Source organism: Brachypodium distachyon, chromosome 3 (genome assembly GCF_000005505.3).
Source record: "Brachypodium distachyon strain Bd21 chromosome 3, Brachypodium_distachyon_v3.0, whole genome shotgun sequence".
NCBI lineage: Eukaryota > Viridiplantae > Streptophyta > Magnoliopsida > Poales > Poaceae > Brachypodium > Brachypodium distachyon.
The window spans coordinates 12686195-12701260 of NC_016133.3; the positions used below are offsets into that span (position 1 = coordinate 12686195).

A 15066-nucleotide genomic window follows, 5' to 3' on the forward strand; every position below is an offset into this window, starting at 1 on the left:
GTTCGGTTGGATCGCACTTTGGATCATCCAGCTGACACGGAAACGGGAGTTGCTGACACGTGGGTCATCCATTCTTCAGCTGCCACCTGACCATACATGGCTTTTTACTGAAGTAAAGTTTTCACACAGAGAGTAGTTTAGAACTTGGCACGCTTGTGCATGCCGTGGTCGGCCGTCGGCGAGCACGGGTAGGAGCGGCGTCAACAAGCGTCGACGAACGCGAGGAGCGCCGGGTGCGGCGCTGGCAAGGCATACCCGAAGGAGGGCAGGTCCCACGCGGCGGAGACGGAGCGGTGCAACGCAAGGCGACGGAGGAGGAACGCGAGGGACTGCACAGGCCACGGGGATGGGAATGGGATTGTGGGCGCTGCCCTGAGTGGCGTCGACGTCTTTGTCCACTTCGGCACAGATGGCGACAGAGAGCTCTGCTGGTGTGGTGATGGGCTTCCTCTTCTCAGCCGGCGCGAGCGCCGCCTCCTGAGCCGAGGGAGGTGGCAAACTAAGCGTATTAGGTAGTAGTAGTAGTAGCACGGGGCTCTCACCGCCGTGTATCCCTCGTCACCGACGAACTCCAAGCGTCCATTCCATCGCCGATGTATCGCAGCTGCAGCATGGGGCTCTGTCTCTGACGAGTTCAGGGTTGATATTAGAATAAGAATGGTCGAGGAGTCTTTCTGCAAAGCTCAAACAGCCTGGCACGAGAATAAGAATGATCGAGGAGTCTTTCTGCAAAGCTCAAACAGCCTGGCACGAGCATTTTCGCCACATGAACTTTGGAACCGGCGATACATATTTTTTACCGGTGGTGCTGAAGGTTGCCAAGTTGTAACACCAACTTTTATCACTTTTTAAGTACATTGACTAATCTGCACGATCATGTCAAGTCAACGTACCAGCGGTGCATTTTCCTCTTGCACATATAGTGTGGTGTGTACCAAAAGTTTCCGGGACAATATGCAAATATGGTTTGAATGTAGGGACCAATGTGTATAATTTAAGGAGAGCCAAATCATTCCCCGCACAGTCCCTCCGGCCGGGGGTTCTTCTCCACTCGCTCGCTCCCCCCAACTTCTCCAAAACCCTAAACCCCCTCCCCATGGATTGATTCCTCCGGCCAGATCACTCTCCAATCTAGCTTCGACTCCTCCGCCGGAAACGTCTGACGCCGCCGAACGGACGGACAGCACGAGCGGCGCCTCCAGAGGTACGTGCATACGCGTGCTCTGTCTGAACCGATGGAAATAAACAAGACGAAAGGCTGTGCTGCTGTGGGCGGCTTATCTATGTCGGCTTCGATCCGAAATCCACCATCTTATCTTGCATTATTAATTGTTTGATAGATGAAATGCGTGCCCTGTCTTGGTTCCAGACTTGTTAGAACAGCAGTTGGGGTTTGTTCAGTGATTGGAACTAATGTGGGACCTTTCTTGATTCCAGCTAGAGCAAGAACATGAATTTGCATTTTATTATCTGTATGGACCCTTGGTAGTTTGATTCAAGAGATGAACGTGCGATTAGTTTTTATTTTATTTTTTTGGGTAGATATGCTGACACAAATACATGAACAAATGCTGCAGGGAGACACCGCAACACAGTGACACGCACGCCAGGCAAAGAGCAATGGCGTCGACCAACGAGTCGTCCTGCGTAACTCAGAAGGTGCTGGGCAAGCACCGGTTCCAGATCTGCCAGTTCAGCTACGGCAATGTCGGTGGCAATGATTACATCCGCTCCGGGACCTTCAGGGTGGGGGGATTCGACTGGGCCATCGTATACTGTCCGGACGCCGATGCAGAACACGGTTGGGGGTACATTTCGGTTTATCTGGAGTTGATGAGCAAGTACGCGGAGGTGTCGGCGCTCGTGGACCTCAGACTGATCGACCAGGTCACTGGAAAGCCGTGTACGATATGCGCGACGAAGAATTTTCCGAATCAGTTCAAGTCTAGCAGCTTCGAGGAGGCTGCCCACAGGGTGGTGCTTGCTGCCCGATCACCGGTTTTCAAACAGCAGCTCTGTAAACCCATGAAGGAGACAAAAATGAAACACGTAACCATCGATCGTATGGAACCGGCGGTTTTTGAGTATATGCTCCATTTCATCTACACTGATTCCTTACCTAGGATGGACGATCTTGATAGATCTGAATAGAATGATGTGTTCCAGCATCTGCTTGTGGCTGCGGATCAATATGGGTTAGAGAGGTTGAAGCTTAAGTCTGAACGGTTCTTGTGCATGAACATTGATGTGGGGAATGTGACTGGTTTACTTTGTCTAGCTGAACACCACAACTGCCAGAAACTTAAAGGAGCTTGCGTCGATTTCATGGTTCCCTTGGAAAGAGTCGATGCTGTGGTGGCAAGCAGAGATTATGAGATAATGAAAATGGTTTCTCCCTCTCCATTAAGAGGATTCGTGTTGTTCGTGAAAGCTTATTTTAGAGAACATGCAAAAGCTTTGCATGAGAAGCAAGTTCAGTCAGCAGATCTGTGCAGCATACTCTGTCAACAGAATCTCTGGTATGGTGAATGTAGTTCCACCAGTAATGTGTTATGTGTATCTAGATTCTATGTTTTGAGAGATCATCTAAGCGAGGGCTCGTGATGTCTCTTTTGCTATAAACTGCTAACAACATGCTGGTCATGCATGTGTAACCGGGAACTGTCGGTCTTTAGTGGGTCGAGTTGTCTATTCCTGTAGTGGGTACGTGCCAGCGAGTATCTTCTGAACCATGTGTGATCGTTGACCTCTGGTGTTTGTTTAAAACTTCAAATGTGGGCTATCTAGTAACATCTTTCACTGCTTTTGATCTCCTCATGTAAAAACAGTGATTATCCTTGTGATCCCGGAAATTTGCTCTAATGCTATTGCTGAACTGCTGGCTGCTGTTCAATTCGCACTGTCAATCTACAAACTGCAGGTTCCTTTGTTGTTTGAATGTTTTCATGGCATCATTTTGCATGGTTAAAGAATAGATAAAGTGATATTGATGATTGGAGATTGAATGATGTGCTCTACCATTTAAGTCGCAGTTACAGTTTTTTATTTTGGGAGGCATGAGCTGACAGTTAGTATGTTGCTGCTATTGTTCATCTTTGAAACATGAAAATTCCCGAAGATGCCGCTGTATGACTTTGACATGAATATTTATGGGCTTTGCATCATCGTTTTGGAATTAAGTTTATCTTACGAGCTTTGCCAAACTTGCCTAAGCTTAAGTCAACAGACTTTTTGCCTCACTTTGGCTGGGCTGTAAGCGGATCCTTTTTTACCGCAAGATTTTATTCTATATTTTACCGGAGTCTATAAGAGGATCTTGCCTCATTTCCTCAGTGCATGACAAATGGGACTTAGTTGTCAGATTAAGAAGCTAACAGGGCTTGAACCACACATCCACCCACTTGATCAAGCTTCTCTAACGCCAAATGTGCACAAGGCCTAGCTGGGGGGGGGGGGGGGGGACATTTAGAGCTCGTTTGGCTCCTATCATATGAATTTAGAATCATGAAATTCACTTTGAATTATAGAAACTAGTTTGGCTGACACGAAATTGGGAACAGGGAATTAAAATCTGAAATTCCATGAAATCACACATATACCTAATTTCATCTCCTCTCTAAAAGTCACCATTCCTCTGGATTTTTCTCCCATTTTACAAATCCATGTTGCTGGAGACATGATTTTTTGTTCCGAAGAATCATGAGCAGAGCTTGTCTGGTTCCTTCCGGTGCTCTTCGACCCCTTTCGTCGAAGATTGATAATTAATTAGTGGGTTAATTTAAGAGCACACATCTACAAGATTTGAAACTTTAAGTTGTACTGCACCGAAATTCATAATTATTACATTGTGAAAAGAATAAGAAATTCTCTATAATACATAAAAAAGAGAGAGGAGCACCGGAAACAAACAGCCGCATCACACTCGCTCTCCGCATCTCTGAAAAACCCTAAACCCCAAATCCCCAATTCAACCTCCTTGGTGAGCCAGTAGCACCCCCTCCCTCCTTCCGGCCAATCTCGCTGCCGAGCACCTAGGCCCCCTCGCTCCGTCGCTCGTCTTCCTCCTCGCGCGAGCGCCGCCACCGCCGCCGGTTGGTCTCCCCTCCGACTCTCTCGCTCCCGACCGTTTCTCCTCCCATCAACCCCACGAACGGATTCCGCCCTTAAGCGCTTTAGCTCCCCGTTTCATCTCCTTAATCTTCCCCAATTCGTAACCGAGGCAAAAATCAAGGTACTTTGCCTCGCCCTACTGGGTCCTCCTCCTCTGTTTCGGTATGGGTCTGTAGGTGTTCGAACCCAGCAGATGAATGTGCGAACGGGGTTTGTCGGGCGATTGGTTCAAATGTTAGGACCTTTACTGAAACAGGAATTGGGCGTTGCGTCTTCTCCTTTTGTATCCTGCAGGATTCGATTCCAGTGGATGAGGTCCCGCGATAGATGACGCCCGATTGGTTCTACATTTTTGGTAGAAAAATAAACTAGTAACATACATGAATGTGCCAATGTTGCAGGGGCAACACTGCTCGGAAAGCCGGGAGCAATGGCGTCGACCACGGTGTCGTCCTGCACGTCTCAGATGGTGCAGGGCACTTACCGGTTCAAGATCTGCCAGTTTAGCTTGGGGAACCTCGGCACGGATGTTAACACCGACGGTTTCATCCGCTCCGGCACCTTCAGGGTTGGGGGGTTCGACTGGGCTATCTTGTACTACCCGGAGGGTTCCCTCAATGAGGGCGAGGATTTCATATCAGTCTTTGTTGAGTTCATGAGCAAGTATGGGGAGGCGACGGCGCTCGTGGACCTGAGACTTGTCAACCAAGTTACCGGAAAGCCCAAGTCGTTCTGTGCGATTTTAGGCGAGGATAAGATACCGTTTCGGTTCAAGTCTGACAGCTTCACAGATGCTACCTGGAGGGATGAAAGGTTTATAAGAAGACAAGCTTTGAAAGATTCAGTGTATGTCCGAGATGACCGCCTTGTGATTGAATGTGCCATCACTGTTTTAGGTGAATTAAGGGTGTCTGAAACCAAACCATTGTGTGAAGTTGATGTGCCCCCATTGAACGCACTACGCCATTTCGGCAAGATGCTGGAGGATACATCTGCAGCAGACGCGACCTTCAGAGTCAGAAAGGAAACGTTCTCTGCCCACAGGGCGGTGCTCGCTGCGCGGTCGCCGGTCTTCCTAAAGCAGTTCAGTGAAGCCATGAAGGAGAAGAAGATGAGCCACGTAACCCTCGGTAGCATGGAACCGGCGGTTTTCAAGGCCATGCTCCATTTCATTTACACGGATTCCTTGCCTGCGTTGGATGATGATTTCAGTAGAGTTGAAAGCAATGCTGTGATGCAGAATCTACTTGCTGCTGCGGATCAATATGGTTTACAGAGGTTGAAGCTTATGTGTGCACGCATCTTGTGCATGAACCTTGATGTAGAGAATGTGCTGGTGCGCTGTGGCTAGCTGATAAGTATGAGTGCCAGAAGCTTAAAGATGCTTGCATCCATTTTATGGGGACTTCCAACAGAGCTGATGCTGTGGTGGCAAGTCAAGGATACCAGTCTTTGAAAAGACATTCCCCTTCTCCGTTTGCAGATGTGTGGGAGAAGAGGAGCTGTGCTCACAAAAGCTTTCGTTAGAGAGCCTGCAGAAGTCATAGTGCTGCATGGTGATTGGTGAATACTTCTGTCCACAGGATGAATGGCATGGGAGTGCTACTAAAATGTAATATGCTTATCTAGGTCCCATATTTTGATGAACCATACATCTAAGTGATTCCCCTGGTAACTCCTAAGCCATTTTGCTAGAAACTGTTAATGGCATGCTGGTCATGGATGTGTAGCTGTCAACTTGTAGATGCATCCATGGGCCAAGTTATCTTTTGTATGAGCGGCCATATGCACCAGCAAGTATGTTCTGAATGATGTGCGATCATCGACATTAATTTGCTGCTTGTTTTAATTTGGCCCATCTACTCACATTTTTCTGGATTGCTATGGTCCCCTGCTCTGATTAACGCATGGATCAGTTTACCACGGTTTATATCTGCATGTAAAAGAGTGATTATGCTTGTGATTCAGGAGATCTGCTATGGGGCTGTGCTGACTGGCTGGCTGCTCTACGCATGTTGCCATCTTTATACGGTATGAAATTCTTTGTTGTTTAGCTGCTGTTGTGGCAAAGCTGCTTATGGCAATTAATGGGAAGAGGGGTAGTGTGAAGTGACGATTGGAAGGTCAAGTGGATTCAGTTGTAAGTTGTTCAACCTGAATGGATCTGTTATGTTTGTGCCTAAGCTGGCAATAACCTGAATGGTACTTTTCTAGAGATTGCTGTTTCCTTTTTTCAGTATTTTCAGTGCCTGATCTGTTTGTACGGCCTGAATCCTGATCATGGAGTAATTCGAAAGTGTATCTGGGAGCACAAATGCTTGGCAGAGTGAGTCCTTTATGTGCTTGTAAAATCTGATGGGGGAAACCGCAGTTTAATTTGTACCCCGTGTAAAAATACAAGTTTAGAGCTTCAACTTTCACATTTTAACAGTGTTGAAATTCTTTTCTAGGACTAAGACTCAAATATTACCCGTGTTACTTTTTTCATCATATTTCGACAGATTTAAGTACGTATGGTACTTATTTTTGAATTTTTACATGCTTATCGAAGTCTAAAACCAACCGAGAATGTCTTGCTTTCTGAAATACTAAAGCTTTTGCAGAATAATGAGGCGTATATCAGAAGTCTCAGGGACAATGTGTACGTTATTCCTGGCCGCTTGAGCTCGTGTCCAATTATGGCGCGGCGGCGTGGTCTTGGGCCTTTTCGTTGTCGAGCAGGCCACAGGCGTCGCTGACCCCGGCTTCCTCAACCACCAACCACCACGAGCTTGCACGGTACGCTCACCTGAGATCCGCCGCAGAAGCAAGGGAGCAGCAGCACCTGAACTGGACACAAAGTCGATGGTCGATCCGGTGCTCACGAAAAGTTGATGATCAATCCGGCTCCCACGATGTATGGTGAATTGGTGATCAATCCGGTTCCCGGGAAGTTGGTGGTCAGTTCGTGTCTAGTTCAGAGTTTACTGTGCTTTTTTTTTCGAGGAAGGTTTTTACTGTGTTTCATACGACCGGTTTAGAATGGAATGCAGTGGTTTGGATATTTGACCGCATTTGACTCCAAACAGAAACCTCTTGGTTGAAGATCTTTGACAAGTCTTTTCCAATACATTCTCACACTATCGCCAGCCGGCTTAATTTTCCCTCCTTCCCAAATTCCCAATACATTGTCCTCCTCACCTCTCATCTTCTTTTTTAAAGGACACTTCTCATCTTTTTGCTTCCTCCTCATCCCACATTGGTCGGCTTGGCTCCTCCTTCTACATCGATCCGACGGCCGCTTGACGCATGGTCGGCAATTACTTTTCTAGGTTCTAGCTCGCAAAAATACACAGCTAGCGCGATAACAGAAAATGTAAAATCATACAGCATTGCTAGGTAGTGGTGTTTTTTTTTAGATAAAAGGTAATATGTTAATATCAAGAAGATATCAACTACACCCGGCCTCTGAAAAACACAATGTCAAAAACAAGTGAGATACAAAGAACCTAAATGAACCTAAATTGGTACAATGCTCCTAAATCCTAATGAACCTAGTTTACTCAAAACTAGTAAAGATCAAGCTCTTTTAAGCCGCTTGTCAGCAGCAGCCTCTGAATCATCATCATCTGCTTCGCCATCCGGGAGGCTTCTCTTGAGCCGCTGCTCGGAACCAATAATGGCCGTCTCCGACACCCGGTGTGTGGCCTTGTAGAACTCCAAGCACGCCGTCTTGAGCTTGTCGCATGATCCGCCATGGCGCCGGGCAAAGGCGGCGGCGGCCTTTATCGTCGCCTTGCTCAGTCTCGCGCACAACACCGCCTCGCACATTTGTGGCAGCCTCTCCACCCCGTAGGCCTTCGCCGCCTCGAATAGCCACTGGAGGAGCTCCGTCGCCTCGCCGGCGCTCTCCGGTGGAAGCTCGTCAGTGTAGATGAAGTGGAGCATCGCCTTGAACACCGCCGGCTCCACGTCATCCACCGTCACCGCCACCCGCTTGGCCGCGGTGTGGCGGCGCTTCTTGCCGTCGCCGTCTTTGTCGTTCTCCTTTTCGTCGTCGTCTCCGGCAACGGCGGTATTACCGGTCTCATGGAGCCTTTTCCGGAGCACCGGGGACCGTGCGGCGAGCAGGGCGCGGTGCGCCGCTACGGACTCGCCTCGCACGAGCACCTCGACATCCGCGCCGGCGGTGTCTCTCTTCTCCTTCTCTAGCAGCCGGCGGCGATCCTCCCCTAGCCCTAGCGGCGGCATGGCGGTCGGCGCCTGAAGCAGCCGCCGCGTCGGCGTGACGCGCGGCGGCTTGATCACGGTGACGTCGCACCGGATGACCAGCCCGCCGTCGACGATGAACGGCGCGAGATCGCCGCGCGCGAACTCCGCCACGCCCCAGCACCGCGGCGGGTGGTGAGGCGGCAGCGGGCGCGGCGGCCGGAGCGGCGGAGGCGTGGTGGAGAAGGACGCGTGGCGGCGGAAGTCGCCCTCTTTGAAGAAGGATCTCCGTCTTAGTTCGGCGGAGTCAGCCGGTGAGAAATCCTCGGCGACGACCCATGGATGGTGGGTCCCAGCCGTCAAGCTGAGGTCAAACATGACTCTGACCTCGTCGACGTTGGGGGTCAGCAGCTCGAGGTAGGCGGACACGTGGCGCGCGCCGCCGGGCTGTTTGGGAGGCTCGGAGCCGGAGGGGTAGAAGAGGACGGCCCAGCGGTAGCCGCCGACGGAGAAGTCGCCGGACCTCACCGACTTGCCGACGCCGAGGTCCTTGATCAGCCTGTACCGGTCCACGTGGAACACGTGCACCCCCTCCGCTGTCTCCGTCGTGCACGACGACGTCGTCACCACCAATGCCTCCGCCGCCGGTGCCGGACGCGGGGGAGACGACGGCGAGGTGGTCTCTTCCGCCTCCTCCGGCTCCGCCGCCGCTGGGGATTCGTTCGACGAGGAGGACGACGACGACGAAGAATAAAACAAGTACTGCGGCAGTGCCCATGTCGCCAATGCCTTATTATTCCCCGTCGTCGTCTCCGGGACGACCATCGGCGGCGGCTGCGCCATTATTCTTCTTCTTGTGGTGGTGCCTCGATTAATCGGCGGTCGGTTCTTGCTTAAGCTAGCGAGAGGCGGCGGCGGCGGTGGATGCGTGGTGTGCGGCGGCGACGGCTGCATTGGAGAGATAATATACACGGGAGATTAGATTAATTAACCGGAACCGATGGAGGCCCTGCCGGCGCAACCGGCGAGAGCTCTGCTGGGCTGCTACGGCTAAGGAGTTCAAACGGCTTAGATAATATGGGCTTACCAAATTGATCGGGCTAGTTTCCAAGTGGCCCATGTTATATGTACTCGGATGTCACGTATATACATGGTAAGTATGAAGTGAATTCAGCTGGATCCTGATTTGTATTAAACACGAACGCTCTGCATGGGTGACTCTGAGGGCGTCCGTAGTTGAAGATGAACTCCGTCTGGAGTCCATGAGAAAGAAAGAAAAAGGTGGCTTGTACTTGTACTATTTGGTTTCTGATACAAAGTACTCTAGCTTTCTTTCTGATACAAAGTACTCTCACTTTCTTCCTAAATATAAGATGTTTTAATTTTGTTTATTAAACTTTAATAAGTCTGACCAAATTTATTTTATAGAAAAAATATCAAAAACTAAAAATTTAAACTAATTTTATTAAATTTAGCATGATATATGTCTTCATAGTGTATTATTTTTCATATTCATAGACGAAGAGATTCATGCGCTAATCAATGCAACCAAAAGACCGATCTGATGAAAAGGGCTAGACAATCCACTTATACTTCAACACATACTCGTGTGGCTCCCGCAGGCCTAAACATGGATCGAAACGCTAGCCAACGCAATCAAAAGACTGATCTAATGGAAATGACTAGGCAATCCACTTGTACTTCAACAATAGACATGAGTAATTGTTTTACGAGTTTGATCAAATTCGAAGAAGTTTGCCTTACAACAACGCTAAACATTTTATATTTAGAAACGGAGACGGTACAGATTTTAGCAAAGACTGGCCTGGATGGAGAGAGTACATAAGTGGGCAAACCTTTACAAATTTACTTACTCCATCACTTACGGTGTGCACGCAGGAACGGACAATGTTTAGACAGAGGAAAGAGAATTTCACCGGGTTGAACATGCGCTCAGTAGATAGCAATTTGCTGCATGGCCATGCATGCATGTGCTTGAAAACAAACCTGCAGAGCGTCACGGTTCAACTAGAACACCAAGAAAGCAATTCGGTTCGGTTTCTTACAGAGAAAAGAAACCCGGCCAGAATATTTCCTTAGAGTTCGGTCTCTAGCTATACTCTAGAGATTGGTCATCATACACTAACATGTGTTCATGAACCATGATCAATTCTAGTCCAGGTCGAACACCGCAAACACTTGCAAAATCAGACAAGTAAACGTGCATATAAGATCTAGGCTAGCAGAACAGCAACTCATAATGGAATTTGGTTATTCCCTCTTGAAGAAAAACATGGCAAAATTTTGGGTAAGTTGAAAGGACAAGGAAAAAGAAATACTGCATCAATCTCATGGTTTTGACTTGGTTGGAAACAAAGCTTGATTACATTGCACTAGATGAGACAGCAAGTGAACACTAGATGGTGCTAGTTACATTCTGAAGTTACTAGACAGCAAAGAACTAGTCCAGGCATAGAGCCAGTCTGGCTCCGAGATTATAGCTGAGCGACCTGACTCAAAGAAGAGGACTCATCATTGATCTCAGAACTCATGTTCTCGTCAAACTCTGACCTAGTCATGCGCCTCGGAAAGGAATAAGAGGGTGTAATTGCTGGGGTTGATTCTTGGTTGCTTGACTTGTTTGATGTGCTCATGGAGGTGGAACTCTTCTCTTTTCCGAAAAGCTGCGCCATGATACCAAGGCAAGGCCTCAAATCATCCTCACTCTGCGCCTTTGTCAACTTACCAAGCAGCTCATTTGTTTTCATGTTTCTCTCCATTTGCTGCTTTATGCTTAACTTCACCGGCTTCCTATGGTCATCTAGATTTTGGTCAGAGGGCTTGTCATCCTCATAGGCACTGCCTCTCCCTTGCAGTTCCTTCAGCTTCTGGTCCAAGATAGTGGCAATCCTCTCCTTAAAGCCATCTGCATTTGAGCAGTCAGATTTTAACCTCACCTTTGCCTCAGAGACCATTATTTCCATCCTTTCTTCTGAGGAAGTTGCTTCAGTTTCATGTTCACCAGCAGCATCTTCAGTGAGATAGAATGTTTCCTCGAGTAATCCAATATTCTGTGTATACCGATCATATGCTTCATTCTCAACATCGATATCTCCTTGGATATGTTCCTCTAGCTTCATAAACCTCCACTTGTTAATGCTTGCAACATCCTACAACATAAGTACTAAAGTTCTAAAATCACAAGAATATGAAATGATTCTAAACAATCAAACAGGGTGAAACAGCCACCAACCTTCTTGGCAAGGGACTTTCTTGTTCGGATTGAATTCAGAAAATGATGGGGAAGCTTTTGTAGGGAAGACAGTCTCGAAGAAGAACTACAGCAAATGGCAAGCAAGCATTAGAAGTTTAGAATACAATTACCCTTTTCTCATAAGATTAATTTGACCAGTGGTTTCTGAAGGTTACCCATTTAAAGGTGAATTGGTTGATGGTTGGTCTGACAAAGGGGCAGGAGTTGGTGGTGTCTTCTCTGGCAATGTGTTGCTCTGTTTCAGGACTGTCATGATAAGTGGAGCAAGAAAATATTAGTGCCATTTTCCAAGAGTATAAAGACAAACCAGTAAGCAGATATATCATGAATAAAATGTGAAAGAGAGTAGAAACTGAGATAAATGAAGCTGGGACTGAGTGCCGATTTAGACAGTATCATGAATAAAATACCAACAGCCATAAATAATTATTATAACATAATAACCCTGCAAAATAAGAGGGCCTTCGGATACTAACTTCCTAAGGCCTAAAACAAGATCCCTTCTAGGCTTGCTCGGCTAGACTAGGCTTTTGAACGGTAAAAATATCCTGTCTTTTAGGGATAGCTTGTTTCCATGGGCTTGAAAAGAAAATTGCTGATGCACTCTCAGCGACAAGATTTTGTCACTGGATAGGGGGGAGATTATGCACCCTCCTTTTTCTATTAGCACCCTTCTTTCCAAACTTCATTTTATAGCCATGGGAGAGCCGTTTCAACTGTCTTCCTATGGCAAGGTTCTCATTGCAGTAATTTATTAGGCCATTCCCAGCGCTTGTCGCTTGGCACTGGAACCTAGGAGAAACGCTGATGTGGCATCATGGTTAATGAAGAAAAGGCATGAACCGGCTCTTGTGCAAACGACGACCCTTACCCCGTAATCCAAGGCGAACATTAACTCCCCTTGATCCTGTGCGGCAATTTTTCTCAATCCGCCACACAGCTCGCCGCCGCATCCTCCTGCCCTGACCACTTCCTCGCCACTTCCTGCCACTGCTCGCCGCCGGTGACCTCAGCGCCCCCTCCCAGCTCACTAGCCCCCCACATATTGGATACCTCGATAGCAACCCCGTGCTCCGTGCCTCGGGCCATGCCGACGAGGAAGCAGAGCCACAACTCGACCTGTGGAGGAGAGGAAGCCGTCAAAGGGCAGGAGCCTCTGCCAGGCAGGCGGCCAACATACCTTCAGGCGTGTTCAGCACCAACAAAGGAATACATATGCTGCTCCAATTTCTGCAATTCATGGCTGCCATGATGAACTTTTGAGTTTTTCCTCTTTCAAAAATTCATGCTCTACAGAGTATCATCTTCAAATTGCTCTGTTCCTCATGCTCCGAGCATCATCACGTATTCAATTTTGTCTTTCCCGAATTCTATTGTTCCCATGGATGCTAGATCTGGGGAGAGAGTTTGTTCCAGATGTGAGGGAAGAGAGGCAGAGGAAGGTGGAAGATAGAAGACGTGGGTGGAAGCCCACCGGGAGAGATATAGAAAATCCAAACAGTAATTTATTACTTCGGTTGAGAAAGAGACGACGCGCTGGGTCATGCGTTCCATCAAGTCGACGTGGCAGCCATGGGACGATTCGTAAGCGACAAGCGCTGGGAGCGGCCTTAGCTACTCCCTCATTTCCTTAAAGGATGGTGTGTTTGCTTCATGCAAAAAAAGCAAGAAACTCTTAATATCTCAATCCTGGACAATTTTACCCCTGGCTGAGACCTAACTTCTCTTGATTACTGATCTGGCCAGGCTACTCCTGTACCCCTTCACATTCTCTGCTCGCATTAATTAGCCGCCTGCAGTAGCCTGCATGCTCACACCTCGTAGGCTGCGCGTTGGTTCTCGACGGCGGCACGTTCGTCATCCTCGCCGGCGGCTCGCACGTACAAGTCGGCCACGCGCACGCACGTGCATATCAGCCGCACGCAGGTAAAGGGCGGCCGGACACACAACACCAGCGCGCATCTCCTCACCAGTGCGCTTATGCTCGTCCGACATGGCTTGGGCACGCACAGCAGTGTACAAACAATTTCTTCCCGTGCCGCGGTTCGATATCGCTGGTGCACGCAACCCTCTTCAACCATGGTTGCTACCCTCTACTTCTCTCTCTGCAAGCAACGGTGCCATAAAGAAAGGATATTTGGGAAAGAAGGAAGGAGATTGAGTGAATAACGGAAGGAGATGAGAAGAGAATAACGGAAGGAGAGAGAGTTCTGCATGCGGGAGAAGAAAATAAAGGAGAAAGAATTCTGCATGCGAGAGCATTAATTTAAGAAAAGGAGGGAGTATATTGCTGAAGCAAAGTGGGACACAACACCAATTCTTCACGCGCCAAGCATGGAGAAAAAAACGAGAAAACCATATATGGCATCTTTTAAGAAAAAAAGGGAGTATATTGCTGAGCAAAGTGGGACTTTCATTTTGATGCCGATACCAAAGTACCAAGCGCCTTCCCCAGAAAGTCCTAGTAAGGGAAACATACCCTCAGGTTCTAACCAAATGAGTAGCTACTTGAAGTTGCCAACTGTCAATGTCATCAAAGGCAAAATAACAAAATATCAGCCTCAACGAAGATTGCTTGGCTGATAATGCCAGCTAAGATAGAGCTCTCAGCTATGGAACCAAACAAATCCTGAATTACAACCATCAAACAAATATGGCTAAATGACCCCAGCTAGATAAAGAGCTCATCCTGGCTGCGGAGCATCAAATAAGTGTGGCTGAATGATGAGAGAGGCTAAAACCGAAAGGCAGGTGAATTACGAAATTATGTCTGTCAAACAATAGGCTGGACCCAGTTAGTGACAGTGCAGAATTGCAGATACTTGGAGTTGGAGAGCAGCTTATCTAACTGCGATTCATCCCCTAGCAAAAAAGATCTAATAGCTAGCAGCAGTGGTATTATTAGGCATACCATGAATATGGCAAGGGTTCTGGGCTTTGTAGCAGCAGCTCTTGCAGCACTGGAACGGGCACCTGAAAAAGCCAAACCAATGCACAAATTTCAACAACACGAGCGGGAAACGGACGACACAAATCTCTAATCCCAGACAACATCAGACAGCAGAAGCTTGACAAGTTCCGGTCCTTCTTCTCTCTTACCGGGAGCGGGCGACGTTGCCGCACTGGATGCACTTAGGCTTGTTGAGGCCGCGGAGGTTGGGCTTGGGCATGTCGAAGCCGGTGCCGGGGGGCGGCTTCTGCGGCGTCCCATTGCCGTTGGCGACCGTGGGGGCAGGGGCGGAGGCAGGGGCGGGGGCGGGCGCGGAGGTGTCGCTCGCCGCCTTGCCGCTGGACGCCGGAGACGACGCGGCCATCGAACTCCTGCCTGGACCGTGCGGCGGTTAGGCGGCGGCGCCGGCTTCTCTGGCGAGGCGTCGCCGGTGGCGGGGGAGAGGCGGGCTGGGGAGAATTGGAATCGAGATAAAAATTGGGTACGCGTTCTCGCCGCTAGGGATTTGAACTATTGGGGATTTTTGGTGAACTTTGTAGATCGG

The 15066-nt window shown here is 48.5% G+C and overlaps 3 protein-coding genes and 1 pseudogene across 3 annotated transcripts; 2 read left to right on the forward strand and 2 right to left on the reverse strand.

The window, feature by feature from the left end:
• The first annotated feature begins 1068 nt into the window (after positions 1-1068).
• On the forward strand, positions 1069-2401 carry LOC104584020 (BTB/POZ and MATH domain-containing protein 4-like). The gene is made up of 2 exons (XM_014900734.2): positions 1069-1204; positions 1578-2401. Exon 2 carries the CDS (start codon positions 1621-1623, stop codon positions 2149-2151), a length of 531 nt encoding a protein of 176 aa, XP_014756220.1. The 5' UTR covers positions 1069-1204; positions 1578-1620; the 3' UTR covers positions 2152-2401.
• Positions 2402-3920: 1519 nt separating this feature from the next.
• On the forward strand, positions 3921-6325 carry LOC100833493 (annotated as a pseudogene).
• A 1343-nt stretch (positions 6326-7668) lies between these two features.
• Positions 7669-9141, reverse strand: LOC104584021 (BTB/POZ and MATH domain-containing protein 2). Its single transcript, XM_010238109.2, has 2 exons — positions 9062-9141; positions 7669-8857 (listed from the first exon to the last, which is right to left on the reverse strand). The coding sequence occupies exons 1-2, from the start codon at positions 9139-9141 to the stop codon at positions 7669-7671; spliced, it is 1269 nt and encodes a 422-aa protein (XP_010236411.2).
• A 1415-nt stretch (positions 9142-10556) lies between these two features.
• LOC100823491 lies at positions 10557-14999 on the reverse strand. The gene is made up of 5 exons (XM_003573289.4): positions 14672-14999; positions 14484-14545; positions 11728-11818; positions 11552-11636; positions 10557-11468 (listed from the first exon to the last, which is right to left on the reverse strand). Exons 1-5 carry the CDS (start codon positions 14884-14886, stop codon positions 10794-10796), a joined length of 1128 nt encoding a protein of 375 aa, XP_003573337.1. The 5' UTR covers positions 14887-14999; the 3' UTR covers positions 10557-10793.
• Between the last annotated feature and the right edge of the window lie 67 nt (positions 15000-15066).

Bases quoted from the DNA above. Each gene is read 5' to 3' on its own strand.
- LOC104584020 (XM_014900734.2), top strand. From the start codon at position 1,621: ATGGCGTCGACCAACGAGTCGTCCTGCGTAACTCAGAAGGTGCTGGGC.
- LOC100823491 (XM_003573289.4), bottom strand. From the start codon at position 14,886: ATGGCCGCGTCGTCTCCGGCGTCCAGCGGCAAGGCGGCGAGCGACACC. The intron at 14,546-14,671 runs GTAAGAGAGAAG...TGGCTTTTTCAG, and splicing joins GGCAACGTCGCCCGCTCCCG to GTGCCCGTTCCAGTGCTGCA. The intron at 11,819-14,483 runs GTATGCCTAATA...TTATCATGACAG, and splicing joins GAACCCTTGCCATATTCATG to TCCTGAAACAGAGCAACACA.
- LOC104584021 (XM_010238109.2), bottom strand. From the start codon at position 9,141: ATGGCGCAGCCGCCGCCGATGGTCGTCCCGGAGACGACGACGGGGAAT. The intron at 8,858-9,061 runs GTACTTGTTTTA...GGACCGGTACAG, and splicing joins GCGACATGGGCACTGCCGCA to GCTGATCAAGGACCTCGGCG.